The 26,302-nt window shown below is 28.2% G+C and overlaps 2 protein-coding genes across 2 annotated transcripts in view; one reads left to right on the forward strand and one right to left on the reverse strand.

The window, feature by feature from the left end:
- nAChRalpha4 (nicotinic acetylcholine receptor alpha4) overlaps window positions 1–26,302 on the reverse strand; it is a 226,556-nt gene that overhangs the window by 60,119 nt on the left and 140,135 nt on the right. The window lies entirely within an intron of this gene.
- On the forward strand, window positions 6,125–8,271 carry LOC116414233 (uncharacterized). Its single transcript, XM_031915944.2, has 3 exons — window positions 6,125–6,378; window positions 7,268–7,396; window positions 7,499–8,271. The coding sequence occupies exons 1-3, from the start codon at window positions 6,291–6,293 to the stop codon at window positions 7,603–7,605; spliced, it is 324 nt and encodes a 107-aa protein (XP_031771804.2). The 5' UTR covers window positions 6,125–6,290; the 3' UTR covers window positions 7,606–8,271.

The raw sequence follows: 26,302 nt of genomic DNA on the forward strand, positions 1-26,302 counted from the left end.
GCACAATACCGTGCAAAATTGTCGCTGTTTATCTTCGTCGATGTTTGAATGAGAAACAAGAAAAGAATTGGTTATAAGAGGTATAAATATCGTAGCAAGAGTTCGTTTCATACGCAATGCAAGATGCAATTATCATTATCAAGAAGGAGTATTTACACATTATTTTTTGGCCATTGAATTGGTGCAAAATTAGTAATGATAATTTAATTTAATTGAAAAGTGCGAATTAATATCGTTCGTTTGTCATTGAAGATGGAAATAATTGTAAATGAAGTGAATTAAATCAATGTTAAAGAGAGGATAAAAGAGAGAGTTTCATCATGATGAACGTGAATAATTCAAGATTCCAAAACATTCCGTAAATAATATCAGTGCATCATTCAAAAAAAGTATTTTACAATTATTATTTTACAAATATTATCATTTTCCTTTTTCTTTAAATGGAACGACACGTATCGTTTTATCGATGCTTTTTTGCACGGTATTGTTGTTCGCTAAACTGTTTAACTCCTTCAACGTTGCACATTCAGAAACATATTTGTATGCACGTAAACGGTGCACACAAGCAAAACTTCATACATACAAAAGTATCGACAGAGAAATCTTAAGCAACGATAATACACAAGAACGTCGCACAACTAGCGCAATATATAATATTAATAATTTGTATGCAATTGCTTGGCTATCGGCGTTCCAATAATTAAATATAAACGAAGCGGTGTGCTTCATTTCGAAACTAGAGGGAAATTCGGATGGTGTATGATACATGTAAATAGAATTTAAAAAGAATGTTTCGAACAAATGTAAATTTTCGTAACGATACGAACGTATTTAATCACGAAATGTCAAATATGTGTTCATAATATACAGAGTTACCGACTGATGGTACAAAGGGATGAATCTATATATAAAAATAAGTCAAAAAGAGAAAAAAAATAACGGGACTTCATTTCCGAGTTCAAATCGATGTTGAAGATTATACGTGCACTTGGCTATATCGTAAAAAAGTTTTTGTTACGTTTGCATTCATGAATGCAACGAATATTAGTCAAAGTCAAAGTTCCATTTGTTATTCTATCGATATGACAGATAATCGACGTGGATCTTAAGTACATCCAACTACATCTAATAATACATTTCTGTAGTATAGTTTTATTATGCATAGAATTATTAATTCTATCTTTTCGATTTATTTCGCATATAGAATCACTTCTTTTCAATTTATACCATCAGTTTGGTAACATCTTATATAATTGTACGTAAAATATTTAACTAAATATTTCAGGACGCATGCGAAAACGCATAATTTCCTAAATAATTTTTCTTTTTCCGTTGAAAGTTATATCGATAACTTTAAAGAAAAATAAATTCTAAATATATATTCATATCTACCTATTAATTAGATATTGGACAAATAAAAATTATGGGACACGAATTAATTAGGTTTTTTAGTGGCTAAATTGAAATTAATAATCTAATAATTAATAATGTGTTTTTTAATAATTATTTTTTACTTTATTATTGTTTAAAAAGAATTCAACAATAAATTCTCTTTCATATTTAATTAATTCTCAACATTCTGTGCAAAACATGAACAATAAATTTCATCAAGAAAGGAATTATATTTAAAAAAAAAAAAAAAAATACACTTTGAAATAAAGGTATTTTTTATCGAAATTAAATTTCCATCCAATTTATCAACAGTTTTTGTTCAATTATTTAAAGGATATAATTTGAACGAAACTACGTTAACAGTAATTAAATTGATATCTGTTAATTTATAATTCGGTTGACCTTAATTTATTTCACTGGAGAGTTTAAAATTAACTAATTCTGACGACAAAATCGTGTTTTTAAATTTCCATCCAATTATTAAAACGTTTCATTATTTTTAAATTTATTTTTAAACTTTCATTACTTTATTATTTTTTTCATGTATAGAAATATATATGTTCATGTGAATTTTTTTATCAAACATTATTTACATTTATACAATTACAAAAATTTCTTTTAGCGAATATTTTTTAAACAAAATTATGAATAATACTCTTGACAACATACTTTAAAGCTGCTGAAAAAAGTAGAATTTCTAAATAATAACTAAAGAAAACTTCTATGCGAGTAATTACGTTTAGAATGCTTCGTTAAAAACGAAATTTCTTTTTTCTTTGAGTTGGTTTGAGTAAATTATGCAAAATTTACTCAACTACATACAAGAATATCTCACGAATGATGATACAACCGTGAATGGAATGAAAAAATAAAAAATTTGTCATGAGATTTCGAATAAATCAAATCATTTTTCAAAAATTTTCAACTACAAATGAAATTGTCAATGTTGACATATAGCCACTTATCAAGTTTGACATACGAATCAATTATCGACAGGATTAATATAAAATATAGAATATAAAATAAATTTTTTCCACGTGAAAATTAGTTTCTCTCGAGAAAATTGAATTTGAAAAATTCGAAAACACAAAAAATAGGGCTTCGACGATAAATAAATTTTGTTCTGCTCCAATCAGGAATTAATTACTAATTTTACTTGCATTTGAAAAAACTTTCAAATTTCGAATAAAAAGAATTTACATTCAATACGTACAACTTATTTTTCCACATAAAGATTCCTCCATGATCGTGCCATCATCCGTGAGGCATTCTGTGTATCTATCTATCGACGAATTCTTGGATTTCTGTTCAATCGTGATGTATCCGAAGAATGGATTCGCATCAGCAGCGCGGAAGCAAAGTCCAGAATCTTGCAGTCCGAATCGATATTGGAGATGAAACGGTAAAAATATTCGGAATATATTCTTTTCACAGATTTTCCGCTAAGATTCGAGAAGCACTTTCATCTTGGGTGAAAGCACTTGGAGCCCAGCAACTTTGCCAAATGTCTTTTTTCGGTCCCTGCAAATCTTATCGATTGTTTCGTACCAATATTCTTTCCAATATTTCTCGCTCTGCTCTTCTCTCTTCTCCCCGTTTCGCACGACATTTTAATCCCGCCATATCATATAATTTGTTAAAATTATTGTTGTTTCCAAAGAAATGATTATTTAATGACTGAATGAGTTACTTTCGATGAAACGCTTCTTCTGAGGAATTGCAATAATAGATTCGTAATACGTAAATAATATTAAGTATAAAATAATTTTATTCCATGTTTTATATTAAATTTTTCATATATATATATATAGAAATTGATAGTTATTTATTGTATATTTAATTAATTTAATTAGATGCATGAAATAAAATGTTTTTCTGGAATAAAATTCTCTCGTAATTATTTGGATATTTTTGCTATTTTTGTTTTCTAAAATTTCTGTCATTTACGTTAAATCATTTTCACGAAATGAATGTAGAACAAAAGATTCATTTAATGATTTAAAAATTTTTAAAGGTATTTTTTTAACTTGTCATTTGTATTTAGATTTATAAAAAATTTATAAAGTTGATAATTAATTATTTTTCTTAACAACAACTTGTTAAGCAATTACTTGATATGTTATTATAATTATTATTCTATTTATATATTCCTAATTTTTGATCGTACTATATTTTAGCATCGTCCATAAATTAAATTATTTGATCGTATAAAATTTTCACCAAATATTTCGAAAAAAACGTTATTGTAACAATTTGATACAGGTAAATGAAGATTTAAATTTTATTCTGAACAATATACATTTATACTTCGATTATTTTTAATTTCCAATTAAAAAATTAATCAATTACCCGATAACTGAGAGAAGGGCAGGCACGATAATCAGTCTAATAAACTACAATATAAATTTTTTAACATTAAATGCCAATAATTTTATCGACACACAAATTTATATTATAAAGTTCACAATTAAAAATACAAATCGATATTTCATTTGTAAATTTTGATAACGATATCTTCAATATTGATCTTATATTCAAAAATACATCACTCCACTATTTTTACTTTTACTTTTTTTATCTAAATCCCAATAAATTAGCCTTCTTCGGATTATTTACAATTCAGAAACACCTTGTAGAATTCTCGTTTGAAATTTTTCCGTAATAATAGGACATCGAGTATCCTAATTGCTGCCGACTTGCCCAAGGGTCAAGCCTTTATCCTCTTTTTGGCGGTCATAACGAGTGCTCGCTTAACCCGCACCTTCAAGCTGCTTTTTCTCTTTCGCTCATTTACATTCTTTCAATCTAATCGATCGCTATTTTTCACTGTCTATTTTAATTTTCCTGCCAATTCCTCCTCTTTTTTTTTTCTTTGCTTCATTATTTGATAATTCGTCTTTGAACAATTTGTTCAATATTCTTTCGCGAACGTTTCTTTGAGGATAGATACTTTCTCAATTAATCTTTCTTTGCTACGATGTGTAATTTAACGGCGATTAATAATAAAATAAATTTTTATAAAGGGAAGAGTTCGTTGTCCGCGAGGTTTTAAAATAATCGAAAACGATATATTGCGATGTCAGATAATTTTGGCGACGATGTATAGAAATATCTCTAATGAAAATAAATAATATATTATCCAGTTATCCGTGACGAATGATAGCGAAAGAGTAAGGATTAATTCATAAATGTTAATTAATTATTTTTTTTTTATTTGTTTTAAACGAAAATCATTTAACAATATTCATATTAAGATACATTTCTTTTTGTAATGCACATTAGAAACGATGTGAAACGTTTCGAGATGCATAGAATATGGAAAATAAAAAAAAAAAAAAGATGATTATCGGATTGGAAATTGAGTTTTTTTTTTTTTTTTTCTCTTTTTTCGTATCATCGCGAAAGCAGGAATGATCGATGTTGCCAAACGATTACAAACGCTGACAGAAGGAATACGGCGCATAAATCATTTGGACTGAAATTTCGACATTCGTCTTCATTTTATGATGAATAAGGAAATATTTGTATGACGTGAAATTTGTGTTCCCGAGAAAAATGAATGAAGTGCGATGATAAGCTCGAATAGAAATAAACATTAATACTTTTTATTATTTCTTCAATATTCTTTAATGATAAGAAACAATTAATAATAAAACGTTAATAAGATAAAAATTTCATTGTGTTAAAAGTGTTAACACGGAAAAAATATAATAAAAAAATAATTTAATAATCAACTGTTCATAGTCTCAACTCCAAAAAAGCAAAAAAAAAAAAAAGAGAAGAAAAATTAAAAATCTTGAAACCATTCAAGAATATTTATTAAATATTCTTTAAATAGATTTTATTTGCATAAACATTTGATATATAAAATGTTTGTAAGAAAGCAAAATAGATACCACAGTTTGAATAAATAATAGAAGAAGCAATTGAAAAACATAAATATAAAACATCGATAAAAATTGAATTGAATCATAATGTCAAAGATCAAAACATATCTATAATACGAATGCGACATAAACATACATAAACATACTTATAATGCCATTCCAAATCGATATTAACTTCAATATTTGCCAATTAATTCCGATCATTCCGTTTAAAATTTATTTCTATTCGATAATTACAAACTTCATAAACAAATATACGCATTGCAAATAATTTCATCGATATTTTAATCCCCACCACTATTTTAACATACAGTTCCCAATTGCAAATTTTACTTTTACACCGCTTACCAAATTGACCACATATTGCAAACACCTTACTGCATTAAACTCCAATTTAAATATCCCGATATTTATTACCCGAATATCTTCTTCCCGCCAATTTCGATTCTCGTCGAAATAAAATGGCCGAATATCGCCGACTCCTCGTAAAACGCGGATTATCATTTTCGGTTCATTGCCGAATATCGAGGTTTTTCGACGAGGGCCAGCGTAACGAGTTTCGCGAAAATTATCCATTATCACCGCTTTGTCGCTATCATTAGGCGAAAATTGCGATCTCGTCCAAGTTTGGATCTCGGGTGCAATCTCTGCTGCCAGCCATGGCCGCACACTGCACAATCGACTGTTAAATGGGACATGCGACCGCCACGGTGAATATTTCACTTTCACTCCGTTCGAGGAGTTCAAATACGTTTCTCTCGAGCATCGGGCGAATTACCGCGAATTTCCATCCTTCTCTGTCGCCCTCCCCACTCCCGTTCCAACCAGCTCGTTCCCTTTCCAGCACGCGGGGCGGCGCTGCGTGCGCGTATTTACAGTGTTGTTCGCATTGATGTTAAACAGGGTATGGATTGCGCGAAATCGTACGGCCAATAACGAATCGATTGTTCCAAACGTGATATCGTGGAATTAAACGTTTGTGCTTGTTCAACAATACCGCGCGATATCCGAATGTTTAAATGCAGAGATATTTGCCATTCAGTTGGGCAACGAGTATCTCGTGTGTTGATGGGAAGATTGGAGGACCAAGTTGGACCAAGTATCGGGATTATTTTAAATTCTTATCTTAATTTCTGAAATAATTCAGAAATGAAATTTTTATTTTAGGGTGCTTTATTTTATGAGTGCTATGATTGGGTTATCTTGGGTTGTGTTACTTTATCTTAACGTTTCGATGTCTGGTATTCTTTTAAGAGAATATTTTAGGTTATGTTCGCTATGTTAGGTTATCTTAACGTGGTTTTGGTGACTTAATATTCTTTTTAAAAGAATATTCGTGTTTATGATATTTAGATTATTGAATGTCGAAAATATTTCTCCGCATTAATCGTCCAAATGAATGAGATTGTTAAAATTTATTTGTTAAAATTAATAAAAATTAGTCTATTTTCGTTCCAAATAAATATCTTATTATATTTTTTAATAATAGCTTTCAAAGAAAAGAATAAAGGATTAAATACGTTATATTTATACGATATGTTTTTAGATTTGCTTTATATCTTTCTTTGCCAAATAACTAATCACAAAAATTGTTTGAAATAATTGAAACTGGAATGGTAATGCCAACTTTTTCTTTACTTTATATGAAAAGAAGGATGGTTGATTAAAGTATTATAAAAAAGGAATTTCAATTTAGAAAACTTCCATATTGAAATATGGAATTTATCAATAAATATTTTATCGTGAAAATGTTTGACATAATTTTTACAATAAATCAATTTTTTCTTATTTCAAATTGTTTCAAGCAATCAGATGAAACAAATAATTGTTATAAAGGCACAAACAAAAGTTATATTCATTTAGGAATATTTCAAAATAAACTTATGTTATTTTAAATATCAATTTGTAGAATATATTTTTATTATTATATATTTCTATCGATTCTTTAAAATAAGACGAAATTTCACCACATTTTAACAATAATACAGATCTCTTCAACACCTCAATACTTTTTCCCCTCATCAACTATCACATTATCGAAGCTAAAAATGCAGAACGATTCAACGAAGGGAGCTGTACGGAGATAATTTGTCCAGGTCCCGGTGCCAAAAGCCTAGGTAGGAAACCGCAAAAGTTGGCAGACTTTCGCGCAAGATTCCTAACGGTGTGAATTTTGCCTCGCGAGTCAAACCGAAATTAATCGCGTTCCTTTCTGCCAGGAACCGCAGACGTATGCACGTCCGTAGTGAACGTAACAAGCCTCCTGAGACCACTCAACAGGTATATACTGCTTTATGAGCCACATCACAGGCTTTTGGTTGAATGACGTCGTGTAAATAACATGCAGAGGCTAGACATTTCATATTTAACGCGTTACGTATCAGCGTTATAATATTCCGGGTACACGAGTCTCGCTGCAAATGAATGAGATTACACGTTCATCTTCGATTTCACGAATAATTAAATCGGTTCTTTTAACACGTTTTACGAAAGTTACACACAGGTTAGTCTTTCGAAATAATAAAGTAATAGGAGCTGATTCTATCGTATCTGATGACATGGAATATGAAAATTTTAAGTCGAATATAAATCTTCTCTGTATATAATTATATGATCCCTTAAAAATATTTTCTATCATCATTTATCTATTAATCGTGATGTAATTAATTCAACTTCGATTTCGTATCTAATTAATCCTTTATATTGATTTGTTCTACGATTACACATGATAAAGTTACCTATTTACTTTCAAAATATTGTAATTAATATCAAGGGAGATATTCCACGTGTTAATTTTGCGAAGAAACGAAAATTGAAATTTAGAAATTTTATTTATTTTAATATGTTTTTAAGAATTTGATATTTGATACGGAAAATATGTAACGTACTTTTTGTAATTATTATATTTTTAAAAAGTTGCATATGTTTGCACGTACAAGTATATATTTATACAATTTTATAAGCATGCTATAATAAAAAAAGAAATATTTAATCCAAGTTTCATTTTCTACCTCAATTATTTATTATTTTCGTGTATCTAAAAAAATCCCAGAAAAAAATTCATTTATATCTATTTTCAAATCTATTTTCTTTTTTATATATTCATTGCGATGTGATAAAAAAAAGAAATAAGACACTTTTGTTTTACATTACAAATAAATATTTAAATCATTAGATAATTAGAAATAAATGTGATATTCTTCTATTATTCTTCAATTATTGTTCTACTTCCAAATGATCCAAATTTATATATTTCTTGTGAGAAACGTTTTGATAAAACATAACCTCACTTTGTAATAAGCGAAGAGTGTGCAGAACATTCAATAAAAAAGCATAATCATTGAACAACTAATCTTTCATTAATTCTTCTTTTATTTTCATTATGGATTAATTTTGAAAAAAGATTACATTGCTTTGAATACATTGAAAAGAAGATTATATTGTTTGAATTTATTCCACTTGGAATGTATTTCTATTAATAAAGAAAATTGCACCTCCAATGTATCAATAATTCGTTTCAACAAAAATTCTGAAAGCGAGAGAATACAGGCTACGTCGTAAAGAAATGATAAAAGTAGCTTTACGTTACACGCCACTTTTTTCATCCCATTATCTATTTCACAAACTAATTAAACGCAATTTGACGTTTAAAATGATAAATGCGCCTACATCGCTACGCGTTTGTCGCCACGATTTAACACGGCGTTCGCCATCATATGGTAAGCTGAAACGCAGTGAGACGGATTGAATTAATTAAAAAGGCTCGCGCATGAGAGATTATTTTCATCGCAGTGAAAATTTTAATGAACTTCAACGGTGGTCGGCCGCCTTCATAAAGGCTTAATACGCTAGAAAATAGCGTCAAAGTTGGATTTAAACCGACGGCGTGCGTAATTAATCATGCCGCGATTAATCGCCAAAAAGACGTCAAAAATCTAAATTCAGAAATTAATCGCGTGCGATCAAATATTACGAAGACGAGTTGATAAAGAATTTTCGTTTTGGAGAATTTCTCACGAAAATGAATTGTTGGTTAATATATTAATCAATTTCCTTGTTCGAGAAATATTTTTCTCGAAAAAATTTTACCATTCTTACTTTCTCACGAGAAATTTAATAATTTCAGTTGGAAAAAATACAAGATGCACGGGTGATGTATAGAAAGAGTTTTTGGTGAGGTTTTTCGGATTGCATGCGACTCACGTGGAATCGATTCGGGACGAACGAAAAAAAAAAAAAAAAGAGAAAAAAGGAAGACAGGAAGAGGTGAAAAAAAAAAGGAAGGAAGGAAGGAAGGAAAGGCTAGGGCAAACAATTAAACTCCGTATGGAGGCACGTAGAGAGAGGTAGTGGCTGGCTGCGTGCCTCGAGAAGACGGAATAAAGGGCGCTATTTTAGAATTTTAAATTCGCTTGCATCACGGCGAACGACGAGTCAACTTCCGCCAAGTATTGTTTACGTGTTACGCGTCTGTAAATAAGCAATAAACTTGCTGTCCTTTGTCGCTGAAGTGGAGAGAAAGAATGCTTCTCGCGATAAAACATTTTTCTTTCTCGATAATAATTGCTTGAACAAGCTTTACTTTAAGCGATTGTTAAATTGTTAAAATATTGCTTGAATAACATTTATTTCGTAGCTTTGCTCCTCGTTATAATAACCCGTTCGTTACTAAAGTTATTTGCGGTTATTCGAATAACAAATTGTTCGAGGTAACTTTATTATTCTTAACTTCAATTATCAAAATTTCGCCCAAAACTCTGCTCGTTTAGATTTATTAATAGGATTAATTATATTTATTATTTGTTGAGATCGCTCGAATAATCCAAGAATCTCTTTATTTAAACCGTTCATCGACAAATCAATTAACTGTTTCAGTAATTTAATTGATTTGTCGATCGAAAGTTTGAATAGTATAAAGAATTAGTATAAATAATTTTCATGTGAATTAAAAAATACAGTGACTCATTCGAATAATATCATATTAGAGAAATTCATCTAATCTGATGAAACTTTGTAGAGTGCAATAAATTATACAATTTTTTTGTATCGACAGGAAATCTCTAAGAGATGAAATCAATCCTCAAAATTTCAATACTTTTTATATTTTCGAATACAATTTTGGTTAAAAATTTTTTTACAACAGTATACTTAAAAAAAGAAAAATGGCGTAAGAAATCCATATATTCGTAAAATTTTATTCGTAAAAAAAAAAGAAATGATTCAAATACTTTCACGAGTATTACTCGAAAATAAAAAATGTTTTTAGAACATTATAATTAATAATGTTTCAAGATAAACCTTTTTTTTTTTGACGAAAAACGATTGAATTTCAATTAAAATTTCTTCTGACAAGTTTAATTAACATGTTAAACGCGGATAGAATATTTATAACTTAAAATTTTTAAGTAAATTGTCGTAATTACGCGACAATGCTCGTTTATATCGCATTATTCTCGTTCGAGAATAATTATTCAAAAAGGGTTTTTATCAGTTTTTCATCCTCGCTCTTTAATTATTCACAGCTGATTAAAGCTCCGACTTCACCGGAACATTTTCATTCCCGCGTTGTTCCAGAGAAATCACGTAAAAATTCGAAGCGTATTTGCATCGTTTTGGACTAAATGAGCTCTTTTCTAGGATCACTTTTTTCTTCCCCTCCCTCCCCCTTTCTTTCTTTCTTTTTCACTCTGCTCTCACGATGAATGAATGAATACGACAAAGAGTGGTTTATGATCTCTTGGCATTTGTCATCGGTACACTAGATCTAGTGGAACAACTCTGGTGATGAATTACAGAAAACAAACGACGGATGTGATTCCGACTCCGCCAACGGTTCCCCCATTTTTTCGCGAGAATCGACGATACAATGTGCTTAAATCAACGTCTCTCTCTTTCTATATTTTGATATACAATTGCGAAAATATTTTGCAAATACTCGTTTTGCAAAAAAAAAAAAAAAAAATCGAACGAGAGAGATTCTCTTCTTTCCCGTCGAAAAGTTTTTATCAAATCAGGTGTAAAAAAAAAAAAAAAGAAAAAAAAATATGAAAATCTTTTCTTAAAATAATATCGTTCGTTAACACAAACGAATTAGCAATCTTTTTCGAGAACATTTGAAAGAAATTATTCACGTATAATATAAAGATATTGCTCCAATTCACAGAAGATTAATTCTGTGTTGGAAAGATAAGTTACTCACAGTTTAAACCCTGTTTCATAACATGTTTTTACCCATTACTACGTTGATACGTATGATGAATTATCATACAGGGTATCTGTACATGCATTTTTAAAAGTTTTATGAATTTTAATTTCTCGCACAGTGACGTATCTAACAACTAAACCGTGGCCAAGAGCGTAAAATCCATTTATAACGAGAATTCTAAAAAAGTCGGTTATCGGTTTTCCCTTTTCCAAGTCCTTCCCTATCAGTTTTCCTCTTAGTTTCAACGGGCGAACAAATTGCATTTGATGGCTCGATCGAGTTCCGAAAATTGTATACTCTACGTAATATTCGTATTTATTCAAGAAGAATATATTTTAATCCAATCCAAAGAATGGAAATTAACTTGACTATACTCTTCTCGAGTATTTTCAATATATCCTCGAAAGAACGATGGAATTTAATTTTTTTTTTTTTCTTTTCCATTCTTAAATTTTTCAATCTCTAGGACGAGACATGGGATGAGATGTTTCGAAACATTCCAATAAAATTGCTGGCACAATCGAGTTGATCTGTATTCCTTGTAGCAAGAAAGAATGGGAGGAGGACACGTTTCTCAACTTAACTCGATGTTTCCCTCCACGACCCCTTTTCGCCACAACACCCTTCCGCCCTCGAGAGCTTTTTAACGTGTGCGTTGTGTAATATGGCGCCAGATAAGCCAGGCCTATCCCTATTAATGCCTCTACTTTGTTCACATCACGAGTACAGGGATCGAGATTAACGTAAATCGCTCGACTCTGTAATCTTGGTGGACGAGCATTTAAATGATTTTTTTTTTTTTTGAAACGATTGTTAAGAATCAAGGATTTCTTCAGTATCAATCTCTGACAGATTAAAGACAGGGTGGGTAGGGAGAAGGGAGTAAGTATCGAATCCTTCGTTTCTCGTTTACTGGCTTCTTCTAAGAGGACATCGACGTAAGACCTTCTAAGCCCTGTTTTATTGAATCGTTGTGTTGCAGGAACGAACGAATTTAATGTGTGCTTTATACGATTCCTTGTATCATCCTTCTATCGGATGAAATTTCTGTTCAATTCTGTAAAATGTAATTATTATCGCTGGATGAATACATGGATGTTTTATTGAGAATAAATCTTTTTAAAATTAATTTTTGAGATGAACTATAAGGATTGCTTTTGCATCGATCAATATCGAAAATTTTTCTATTCTGATCCAAATTTCTTCACTCTCGCATTATTTTCACGTAACGAAATGTGTATTCGTTGAAAATAGATCGTTATAATGGATTGCATAAAAATATATGAACTTAATGAAAACAGTAGTTTCGTTTTCGTTGATCGAATTTATTAGAAATTAGTTGAATAGTAAGAAAGAATTATCCTTGTATATATGTTACTTTCATGTTATTTATATATTTATGGAAAATTTTAAAAAAATCTACAAATACATATTTAAAACGTAATTCCTATTTCAATTCCATAGAATTTTCTTTGAGTGAAAATATCAACTTGCAATTTGTAAAACTTTCTACGCGACAAAATGTCGATTATTCCTGCATTTAGATCTTATATTATTAATTTTTGTCAATAAATTATTGTAGAAGAGAACTAATGTAGTGCACACAATTCGAGAGAAAGAGAGACAGAGACAGAGATAAGTAGATACCGAAAAAGTTTTAGTGATAAAAATGAGGAGAGTTTAGAAACGAAATACGAAAAGTTATGAGGGAAGAAGACTGAAAAGTCGAAGAGACGGAAGAAAAATCCGTAGTGAGGCGCGCACAAAGCGAAAGTTTCAGCGCGTCCTTTCAAGGGGGATGAAGAATACTCTATCTGATTTTGAAAGTGACGCTCTACTTTGACACGGATTTAATATATTTTTCCATTCGATGGTAAACGAGTCGTAATCGAAGTATGTTTATTAGAAAATTAAAACATTAATTTTAAAAGAACTTCTTTGAGCAAAGGAAGAGTGAAAATTTTTTTTTTTAAGAAAAATTTAAATTTATATTATATACGTTACATTTATTTTTCATCGATATTGAAACATTGAAAAAATTGAAAAAATATTCTTTTGCAAAGTAGAACCAACTAATAATATTAAAAAATTAACAAGTTATAAGTTAGAAAATTAAATGACGATGATTTTATGAATTAAAACATGATTAAAAGGAATATCGAATATTTTTTTCGAATATCTTAACTTAAAATTTTCATTTTGGAAAAGTAGAATAATGGATGTATCAAGCAGATAATGAATTTTATAAAATATCGTTAAAAATTACTTTTTACTATTACATAAGTATAATTTGTCTCAATCGAAAAAAAAAAAAAAGAAAAAAAAAGAAAATAATCAATACTTTATTTCAAATTCTATTAGAACGTAAGAAATTACAAGAAAACAGAATTTTATAGAAAAGTATATAATGGATTTTAAATTCGAGTATATTTGATGAAAGTTAAATTTAAAATATTTTCCACGAAACTTTAACAATTCGTTTTAATGTTCTTCGCAACGGAATTTACTTGACATTCGCATATTTGTTTCTGAGTTGGAGTTTACCTTCATCTGTGTTGCACCATGTATGTGCAACAGCCACACATGCATGAACATTTGTTGGTGACATTCATTTCAAACAGATTAATAAAAAGCAATTTTTTCCCCCACTTTTCCTTTTTATTGAAAATAAAATTTCTCATTTAATTCTAGACACACATCAACGTGTATTATATCAACAATAAGACTACAATTTATAACAAATTTGTAAATCTGAACATAATAGTCTGAATATATAGAATTAATATTATAATAATAATCAGAGTTTCGTTCTAAATATTTTATCTAATATTCATTGCATTTATTATTATTATGACAATAATCTTTCTGACAGAAGATGAAAATAGCAGAGCTAATGAATCATATAGAAGAAAAACTGTTTCCATCAATGGACATTGATCAAGAGTATTTAAATTTAATTATTGTTCACAAATAAAATGTCTATATAAAATAGTTCTTCTCAAAATGAAAACTTACTATTCACATTTTCCTTTCCTATACATTTTACAAACAGTGATCATACGATTCCAAATGCTGTGCAAGAGATTGCTAAATTAAAATGTGATTAAAAGTTGTAATTCCGCGCTTATTATATTTGAACATTTTTCATTTTATTCGTAAAAAGTAAAAAAAAAAAAAAATAATAAATTACACAAACCTCGTTCAAACAAGAACATTAAACAACTTAAGTTACGAATCTAGATTCTAAGAAGAAGAGACACAAGATTATTTGGGCGTTGGTGTCATTTTACACGACAGTTTCGCTAAACAAATATTTGTACAACAACAGATTTTATTTTTATCAACGTTAGGTAACTCGACGACTTTCTATTTGAAGTATGAAGAACAGGACATGCATCACTGAGCGAGGAGGAAGTAACCTGCCGGAAATAGCGCTGACAGAAGCTGCAGATCGAGATAAATCGAGTTAATGAATTCCACATTGAAATAGCTTCGCCCGATCAAGCGGAATTATCGAGCGACCTACATTTTACTCTTGTTATGGAAGATTCACAGATGCTAAACGTCTATGGCTTGGTTTTTACACACCGTGAAACGTGCACAACGTGTGTCAAATGTGAAAGCTGTTGATTAACGATCACGTCAACATTCATCTGACTGCCTCTTTCGAATATTTATTTAATTTATCTCCCATTATTATGGAATAATTGGTGATAAAATGGAGGCAAATATTGTTATTTGCGTATACAATATTAATAAATAAATAAATAAATAAATAATCGGTTTCGAGAAGGTATCGCAAATTAATGGAGTAAATTTAAAACAGATAGAAAATTCAAAGTGGATTAGTTAATATTTAGAATGAGAGAAAGTTCGATAGGAAGGAATAAAAATAGAATAATTGAAAATAGATAAATATTGTTATTTTTAACATTGTAAATTAATTAAATAAATATTTCAAATTATAGAAAATTAAAATTTTGTGCAAGGCCAATATTATTAGATAAAATACGAGAGAATTGTTATGAATGATTCAGTTTATTTCATATTATTTGCTTTCAACCAGTTGAATCACTTTTAAGGAGGAAAAGTTTAATAGATGTATTAAATAAAGATATATGTATGTTGTTTCATCTTCTGAAAGTTGTATGAAACGTGAAAGTAAGCAAGAAATAACAATAGTTAAACAAGAAAAGTTGGATACGATTATAATCATTGAACCACCCCCAACTCGACACCAGAGAGGCAAACTTTGAATTATTTTTCTGTTTTCTTCATTACAACCATGGTATTATTTCACTAGATTATTATATTTTATAATTTAATATTTTATTATCAAATGAATTAAAGGTCCAACTGATAATTAAAGATAATTGCAGGGCTAAATAGACCTACAAATAGCTAAAACTAATTTTGGCACAAAGTCAATGTAGCAAATTTGGCAGATCGCCTTGGCATTCTATATGTTAAGGAAATAACATAAATAAAAGAATAGCATAAAATAATACACTTTTTTAAAGTCGTCAACAAATTATGTAACAAATTTTCTTTTTGTTAGATATTTCATTTCATATACACGTGTCCAAAAATATTATTACATAATGATAAAAAAAATTATTGCAATGTAAAACTCAGATAATATATATTTTTTAAAATATAAAAAGTTTCATTTCCAAATACTTTTGATATTTTAAAAATTCATGAACATATTTATACCATAATTACATATATATTATATTATGTATTATACATATAAATGTATATCTAGTTTAGTAATTTCTTCCAATATTAACAAAATCAATTTTCCTTTTTTTCCAAGCTTCATTTCATCACTAAAACAACATTTTAAGCTTGAAAGAAAAAAAGTGTTTTTATTTATTTTTTTTATGAAATAATAAAAAGTTTGATCCTTGTATGTTTTGAAACATTTTATGAATATATGGATAATACATGTATATTCTTTTAGTGAATACATCAATACAATTTGTTAAGTTCAAATATCAAAAATGTTGAATGAATGAAAAAAACTTCTGATTGATATCAGACTTCATTAGAACACATTCTTGTAATAAGTTTTGGTATCTTTTTCTCTCTCATTCAGTATCTTTAGTTTTTGATTTTAATTAATCCTTTAATTTTAAATCCTTTTGATGATTAATATTTGATTAATACATTGTCTCTTACAATTTCTTTTCCACAATAAGATTCAATCGTCTTCTAATTTTCTTAAACTTTTCCATCGGTTTCCATCACAAACGAAATAAAACCTGACAAAAAGTACTCTACTTTCCACTTTTCCAACCTTACCCTCTCCAATTATTATCTTTAAAAAAAATTTAATTCGTCAGAAGAAAATAAAGCTCGATTAAAAATATCGAATGGAAAGAAAGATAATCTAGCATTTCCTCAATTTTCTTTTAACCGTAAAAATAATCTTCGAAATTAAATTTAATGGATTGTCAAAATCTAAATTAGACTTAGAATTTTCCAGCATAACATTGCCAAAGTGTCGATATTATTACAGTCCTAATGGAAAAAAAAAATAAGAAAAGAGTAATTTTTCAAACACGATCTAACATTTCCTCAATTTTCCTTTAACCATAAAAATTATAAAAATAATCTTCGAAATTAAATTTAATGGATTGTCAAAATCTGAATTAGACCTAGAATTTTCCAGCATAACATTGCCAAGGTGTCGGTATTATTATTATTATAGTCCTAATTGTGTCGGTAGGTCGGTGACCCGGGTGTACAAGTCCGCGTGTACGAATCAGATTAGATCGTAAGCACCTGGCGGGATGGTGCTGCGAGATTGTAGGGAATTCAGATACGAATGGCAGACGGTGAGCTTCCAAGTCTTCGTCTTCGTGTGTATGTATATAATCCGTGTTACGCTATTTGCCTTGGTAATCGTGGCCTGGTCGATATTCACCATTTTTCTTCTCCACTGAATAAATAAACTCGCATTATTCCACCGAGCTCTGCCATTCACGGTTGTATACATAATCGAACCTTGAGAAAGGCTGCCATCTTTAGCGAGAAGACGAAGCGATTTCAACCGTTTCTCCCTTTGAGTTTGATTAATTGACGGATTTATTCGAATCCTTTCTCGACACTCGATGTCATCTCGTGCCTTATGGGAAGATTTGGAGAAGATTTGGAAAGTACGAAACTTCTGGATATTTTGTGGATGTAAATTTTGATTCTGATTTGTAATGGATAAAAAAGTCTCTATAAATTATTTTGTAAGAGAATTTAATATTTAATAAAGGAAACTTTTAATTTTAATGAAAATTTGGATATATGTATATACATATGGAACAATTGTTATATCGAAATAATTTTTTTAAGAGGATGAAAACAACTTTCAAAGCTTCAGTATCCTTTCAATTTTGTAATAATTGTAAATAATTTTGTCTTTTACAATAATAAGATGGAGCAAAACATTTTTTATTTAAAAAATTGTACTCTATTCACCATTTTATTATTTGTGAAATAATTTATAATATATAAGCACACATAAATATATTATTAACATATAAAAAGTGAAAAATAATGAACAAATAATACTATATATAATGATATCATATCTAATGATTCTGTATAAGAAAATAATTAGTGGATATAATACTGAACAAAATTTGAAAATTGAAACATTAAAGATAATAAAATATTTAAAATCTCATATATCTTAATCATTTATAACTTTTTTAACACCAGTGTTTGATATGAAAAACTGAATAAGATTGAAAAAAGAATTAAAATTCTATTTTAAATAAAAAATTCTGCTATATATAAAACGATACAATTTTTGCATTATACACAAATCTTGCCCATTCATCAGATTCAGCTTCTCCATTTCTTTCATTTAATTTACAAGAAACTTAAATTCCTTTTCTATCTTGAATCAAATTGAAGAAACTGTATTAAAAATTTATTTAAAGAATTATAATAAAAATATAATAATGCTTGAGATATCCTATATGTTTGAAAGCTAATTTCGACAATAATCACTTAGGAAACACTTGTTTTTCCTGTCGTCTCTAATCTCAAAACATATCCTCTCTCGTTTAATCAAACAGACATTGAACAGAATAGTTCACAACGGAGAAGAAGATTTTCGCCGAGATGTGATATACGAAATAAAGAGAAAAGGAAGAAAGAATTTTGAAACTTTGGGATATTGAGCCCTCAAGTTGTTTACATTGCGAATTTCTCCTCCTGTTCGTTGCTGTTTATCGACCTTGAACGAACTTCTCTCTGAAGGTATTGCAATACTTCCTCAATATCTACAGCTACAGTAATTTTGACGTTTAATTGTGTGATTATATTATAATACGATTCGTTGGTCACCAAATATAGAATTATAGATGAAAATAAGAAAAAAAGAGAAGAATATTATTATTTTATTCGTTTTATGCATGTGTGCAAAAAAGATAGCATAGAATAAAATTAGAAATAGATAGGTTTTTTTATTAAAATGGAATAAATAAATTTTTCCCAGTTCACATAGCAGATGTGAGAGAGTAAAAGAAAAATGCAAGTATATAATAAATGAATGGATAAGAAGTACATAATAGATTTATAGATAAAAATCATTAGATTATATTTTAATTTGAATTTCATAAAAAAAGAAACTAATAATTAATAAATGATATTAATTAAAATTACATATAGAACTTTAAAAGATAAATTATTGCAAGGAATACTTTTATGATATTTTTCTTAAGAGTTCTAAAGTATTATGAATTTTCAAGCAAAAAGAAATTGTTTGCAGCAACTGGAACAGCTGCAAAAAGACACGTAAATAATGAAAGAATAATAAAAGCTTGACAATTCACTTAAGCAAGTTTGAAATCGAACTGAGTGAGAATCCGGTTCAAAGGATAAAGAAATGTCGGGAAACTAAAATAAAATATCAATCTGTGAAAAAAGTTTGAAGAATTTTTCGCCTTTTCCCTATATTGTAAAACTTGGCAACGATTGAGCCAAGTTTTCGATGCAGATACATTAAGAACGGATTTTCTATATATTTGTACAAAAATCATTTCATACTCGATACATTTCTTCGTCAAAATACAAATTAATTACAATAAAACTTCCATTATATAAATTATATAATAGAGAGACAAAGTCGTTTTTGATAAAAGAATTTTCATAGATAAATTATTCTATACACTTTGAGGAAAATTGCTTGCTTGCAACAAAATTCTGATATAATGATTTTTGTCATTAAAATTTTCTTAATTTTCTGTGTGCAATATTCAGTGTGTGCAGTGAATGAATAATTCTCAATTAAGAAGAGTTAAATTAAGGATTCCATACTTTTTTTTCAAATTGAACAAGTTCTTTAATACACAAAGCACCGAATAAAATTGCATTTCATTTGAGTTTCAAACCAAGTCTTTTTAAAATGCCTTTTTTCTAGCGCCTTGAACGTTTTAAAGTAAAAAGGTACATTTCGTTTCGAACAGTTAACGGTTTACGTTTCATTGCTATACGTATGTATACTTATGAACGTGTCCAATATCATTTTCAAATTACATTTTATTTCCACTGTTGTGGTAGGAAAGGTTTTGTTTATTTTTTAATTATGAGAAAAAATAGTATGAATAGTTTGAACAATGGAATATTCGATTAGTAAAATAATGGAGATTTTACTGTAAATTTATTTTAAGAAAATCATTTGTCCTTTGCAATTAAAATAAAATTTCTCGCGTTTCAAAATGAACGGTTGTTTTTGACGTTTAGATTTTATTAAATGTTACTATTTTTAAAAATTATTTAAGTACGATAAAATATAACTTAATAAAATATATTAGATACGCATTATTAACTTATGTACATAATTTGTTAGAATTTTTATATTCATCGTGTTATAATTTATATTTTTATCATCTACGTTAAACGATCTGAAACACGCGATTAACTCAATATTTAATTGCCTTAACAATAATAAATATACGAAAGAAGGAAGCAGCTTAAGATGAGTTAGAAACGTACAAAATTAATCCGGTCTGGAACAAGTTACAAGGGAGCAATTCCATTAAAAATGAATTTCATACTTTTGCTCTCACAGTACAAGAGAGATCCTTGAATTTAGCTTCAAGAATAAGAAATACCAGAAACAACACCCCATGGCCTCATGAAACGAGATAAGGAAACGAGGTTAAAGCACACACAATTATTAAAATTTACCAAATTTACAATATATTTTAATACTAGTAATTAAGTATTAAAATAGTAGTTAAAGTTAGTAATACATTATATGTAGAATAATACAATTATTTTATTTTATTTTTGAAAAATGGATAGAATTATGTGAAGATTATTTTGATTATGAATTCGAAGTATTCCGCACAAAGTATTAAGTATTTTTAAACTGTTATTATCGACTTAAATTTTTTCCTTTTTAATTTAAACGAAGAAGAAGTCACCACCTTTAGAATGCAAAAATTTTGAGATTATATAATACATATTTTTTTTTTCTTTTAATTTTGTAACGAATTTGTAATATCTTAATTTATAAGTATAATTAATTTTAAGAAAGAATTATTCAAAGATAAATTTTCTTTATCTCATATTTCATCTAGCAGATAAGATGACAAATGATTTGTAAAATTTTTTCGAAATACTCACGACTTGGCAATTTTTATTTCGATAGATACATATTAAAATACCAAAGTGACAGTTCATATCATGTGACACCAATCTATTTCGTTATATTTCTCGATAACTAGCTTTGGGGGCTGTTTTTCCAGCCAGATGTATCTATTACCATCGTATATTGCCTCATAGACAGATAGGATGTCGTAGAATTACAAAATAACGATCTCATCGATTCAGAAATAGATTCGAAACTTGCCAAATTATACGACAAATTATAGAACACAGTATTACGAAATGACCGATTTGTCTCATTAGTCAAGCTCGAAGCTCATTAAATAGCTTGAATTTTATAAAATTGAAGATCAAAATTAAGATCCAAAAAAAAAAAAAATACAATTAATGAATCATTACACAAAAACAGGATAATAATAATACTATGTATAGAATAAATAATACGTACAAACATTTGCATAACACATACATATTTATCGTAATGGCTGAAAGTAGAACAAAAATTAAAAGCAAAATTACACGGCATCGTTTTTCGAAGAAAAAAATCAAATTTAAAAAAATTGATCGAAAAATGATTGAATGTAATTGGTAGGATATCTATATCTATATAAAGATGAATCTTTTGTAAATAACGCATTTAATAACGAGTTACTGCAGCTATTTATCGAACGAATAGAACACTCGACGTCAAAACGGTATTAAAAAGAATTTCTGCCTAAAAAAGAAAGTACTGGCTAGCGATTTTCGAGCATTTCGCGTAATGGATCGATTGAATTGATCGTTACACTAAAGTCAACAACCGTGATGTAATTCGCGTACGGATGTTTACATTGATGTTACCATCTATTCAAGTGAGAATGAGTAAATGTTCGAGAGCTGATGGGCAGTTGTTTAAATACCTATTGTATTATTTTGTGTGTGTATTCAGTATTTAACGAGTATCAATGGTTACCATCTACTAAATTAATCGCATCGATAAGAAATAACGTGGACTGTTAAAATTTGTTTGTTCACTTTTGCATCTGATAGTGCGACAACTATAACAATATGATCATTTCCTATTGAGAATTCACATTTTATAAATTTTAACGAAAATTAAAAAATTTTTAAACATTTTAAATAGTTTATTATACGTTTAACAGCATTTTTCTTTAATTGTTATTATTTAACTGTCAATTGATGTAACGTTGGAATTAATATTAAAAATATAAAGATAAAGAAATGAAAATATAATATTAATATAAAATTGGACAATTTTTATGTTTAATCCATTTTCTTTTTATCTTATTTTTAAATCAGTGTAAAGATGTAATTAAAAAGTACCAAATGATTAATAATTATGATTTATATATATATATTTATCAAACTAAACTAATATTTTATTTATTTACGTCTGAACAAAAATATAAAATTGTCAATTCATAATTACAAATGTTATAATCTACGTTTATAAATCCATTCTTTTTCCTTTTTCTCTTTCTCGAATAACTTTCATATTTAACGAATACATAAACGAATTTAACTTTTCCAAAGTTAAAGAACTTTTTTAACATTTATCTCGTTCCAAATCTAAGGAAGATCGTTTCGACGGAAATATACAAGCTCATAATCGATAATCGATAAAAATAGCACATACCATTTCAAAAGAAGCCTATCTAGAGAATAACTTTTTAGTGGCAAGATCCCCTTTAAGAGGCCCTTAGGGGAAAATATAGTGCAGTCGCGGCTTTAAGTTGGCAACGGCAAGTCGCTGACTTGTTGAGTGGTTCGTGTCAACGTGACCCGGTCACAAAATGGACTGGTATTTGCTACATCTATGACACGCTATTCTTACATTAATCGAGCATATGAAATATGCTCGACAATGATCTTTCAAATTGTTATTAAGCGACTCACAGATTCGTTGAAGCCAATATTCAAACGTGAGTCAAGAAAAATAAAAGTGAAATAATTATAATGTGAAACAAAAATAGGAAACATGTATATAAAAATAAAGTGAAAAATAAATTTGCATAAAATATAGACATTTACAAATAAATTCATGAGATGAATTATTTTTGAATGAAAAGTGATATATATATTGCACTTGATAATTAATATAAGTACTTAATTAATGAAGAATGGCTTTATTTGTTTTGTTAAGTAGTAAATGTTAAGATTGGATCAGAAATTTTTATTTGAAATAGAGAAAAAATAAAATGAAAAATGAATTTATAAATTTATAATAAAAATGTTTGCAAATAAATTCTAATTTAAAATTTAAATCAAAATGATATCAAATCACATTTCTATGATAACATGAAATAGAAATAAAGAAAATATTTATGCGAATATCTTAATATATTCCCCAATTTATAATTGACTTTAATATTATTATTTATTTTCTACAAATAATTTTCTCCAAAATTAAAAAATTTATTAACGAATTATAATGAATTGAACATCTTTCAAATTCTTTCAGTAAAGAAATTCAACTTCACAACGATAAAAGGATCATCAAAGCCATGATGATTGTATAATTGATTCACAAAAGAAAACGATTAAAATTTTTTGCAAGCATTTAATATTAAATATTAAAATTTCTTAATCAACCGCAAATTGAACATTGTACAAAGGATTTCTCAGTTAATTCATAAATACTTAAATAAAACGTGAAACAATGATATGATCTGCCAGATAATAATCCTTGAGTCGTATTAATTTAATCCAGAATCGTAAAACGTATAATTAAATTCCGGAAAAAGATCGTACGAATTATTAACTCGTTATTATCAAGAATTTTTAAAAAATTTTTTTTAAAGATAAAATCCTAAACTAAGAAAAATTATGTCAATCTATGATCAAAAAATTCCATTTCGCATTGTCTAATGATATTAAAGAATTTTTTCCAAAATAATAGCTGTTTTTAATGGAATAAATAAATTTCAAAAAAGAATTCTAAATCATTCATTTGGAAATTCAAATATAAACTATCTCACTTTTTAATTCAATTTTAATTTCCATGAAAATGAAGTCTTAAACGGAAAAATATTATTCTTTTATTTTGTTGCTGAATCATACTGTATGGATGTTTGTCTGATTATGTGTATTGCAATATTTATTTGTTTTATTATGCATGGAATGAATTATTTTGAAACTCGTACGTTTATACACTCTTATTGTACTTTAAAATTCTCTTGCAAAAAAGTGTTCTAAAGAACTCTTTGTAAATTGATAATAAATTGCTCCACAAAATGTTTTTTTTACAAGAAATTAGCTACTTAAAAAAGAATTTTCAAGATAAAATAAAATAAATATGTATATAATTATACAAGTTCAAAAACAGGTTTAATATTTTCTATATACTTTTGTAAGTAAAAGATTAAAAATATTATTGATATTATCTCATTGCAAAACTTTATCTTATAGATTTATAATAGCAATAACTAATAATAGTGAAAGAAACAGTAATTTTTCCTCTAATTTATTTTATTCTAATTTTTACTTCTTAAATATACATTATACTGAAAAGATTTTTGAAGAATTGATTTTAAAGATTAAAACAAATATAAAAATATAACTGGTTAAAGCTTATTTATTAAGTTAAATTTAGTTTTAGAATAATTCCTACCTCCATCTCAAGCATCATCTAAAGCAAACTCAAATTACAACTCAATAAATAAGCTTCAATTAATATTTTTGTATACCAACTCTTGTTTTTTAGAATCAAAATATTCCACAAATGAATTATATAACATCCTATATATATATATAAATTTTAATGACTCTTTCTCTCTTGTTATCCAATGAACAATCCTCACCAATCCTTTATATTCCTTTTTCGTTTCATATATAAGAATAACAGAATCGTGTTTCAATCATATATCATAATGAAAAGAGTCACATACGTTCGACACAGCTTTACATAGACACTGCCTTTTGGAATGGAGCAGCGAGAAAATCGCTCTGTATTTTCGGTTAAGGCGCTTTTCTCTCATTGACCTAAGTGACTGCAGCTGCAAAAGTCCCACATTGCAATTGGTCGATCGACAGTTGAAAGTACTTTATAAATCCTTCTGTCACCCATTTCCCGATTCTTACTCCATTTAAACCAATGTTTTCCAATCTTTTTTTTTTTTTTTTTTTTTTTGCATTTCGTCTCACTTTAACGTCTAAAAGATTTCCATTATAATTATTCGTTTCTTCTACACATTCTATATTTACGAATAATAACTAATCAATAACCAATCATTTGTTAATTGCTTTATGTTAGGAAAAATTTTAGAATCTTTCCTTTCGTTCTAATAATTTGAATTATCAGATTTTCATAAAATCATACATCAAAAAAAAATTGTCTTCTTTTTATATTTTATATAAGAGAGTAAAAGATAGAAATACATTTACAATAAAAAGGAGAATAAAAAATTGAGATATCACGTGAAAAATCTGCCTGATTATCAGAGGAGAGAATCTGATTAGAGAAAGCTTAGAAAGCACGAATATTTAAAAAATTGGCAAATTATCAATAATAGAAAAAGTTATTTAAAAAAGAGATCGAAAGGATGCAGGAAAAGGATCATCCAGCCATTCTGACGTTTGAATGTATAAAGATAAATGGAAATGCTTCGACATCTTTTGAATGAACGAAAGCAATATTTGTATATTAATGATGTATCGATAAATATTGATATCACATCGAAATAATTTACATTCATAGCGATATTTTGACAGTGTTTTCGAGGGGAGAATCGGGATAATAATCAACCAATGAATATATCACTGATGAGGCGACGAATGCAACATCAATTAACTAATTATCCCCTGCAGAGGGTATGCTCCACGTTGGGGAACACTGGCCTAGATTTTAGGTCGAGTTTCCACTTTCGCTCACAATCAATCAAGCACACGTATATACGAACTTCTGAACCGATTAATGTCACAGTTTCTGAAACGAAAATATCGCAAAGACGTTTCCCTGATGTCGAAAGTAAATTGTGCAAATGTTCGCGATAACAAAAGAAACTTTGTCACTATTTTTTTTTTCAGAAGTTGCAGAAAAATCACCGCTTTTTCAAAAAAAAAAAAATTGTTATATATCCATCGCACATCCATTATTGGTATCCAAAGTGCATAAGGATGAGCTAATATTACCATATTCAATCATCATATTGAATTGAAATTTTGAAGGAAAGTATTATACATTAAGTGCTCTTCATAT

This window comes from Apis florea, unplaced genomic scaffold (genome assembly GCF_048593485.1).
Source record: "Apis florea isolate Af1SG1 unplaced genomic scaffold, ASM4859348v1 contig_3170_pilon, whole genome shotgun sequence".
In the NCBI taxonomy this organism is placed as follows: Eukaryota; Metazoa; Arthropoda; class Insecta; order Hymenoptera; family Apidae; genus Apis; species Apis florea.

Bases quoted from the DNA above. Each gene is read 5' to 3' on its own strand.
- LOC116414233 (XM_031915944.2), top strand. From the start codon at position 6,291: ATGTTTAAATGCAGAGATATTTGCCATTCAGTTGGGCAACGAGTATCT. The intron at 6,379-7,267 runs GTATCGGGATTA...ACAATAATACAG, and splicing joins GGAGGACCAAGTTGGACCAA to ATCTCTTCAACACCTCAATA. The intron at 7,397-7,498 runs GTAGGAAACCGC...CCTTTCTGCCAG, and splicing joins TCCCGGTGCCAAAAGCCTAG to GAACCGCAGACGTATGCACG.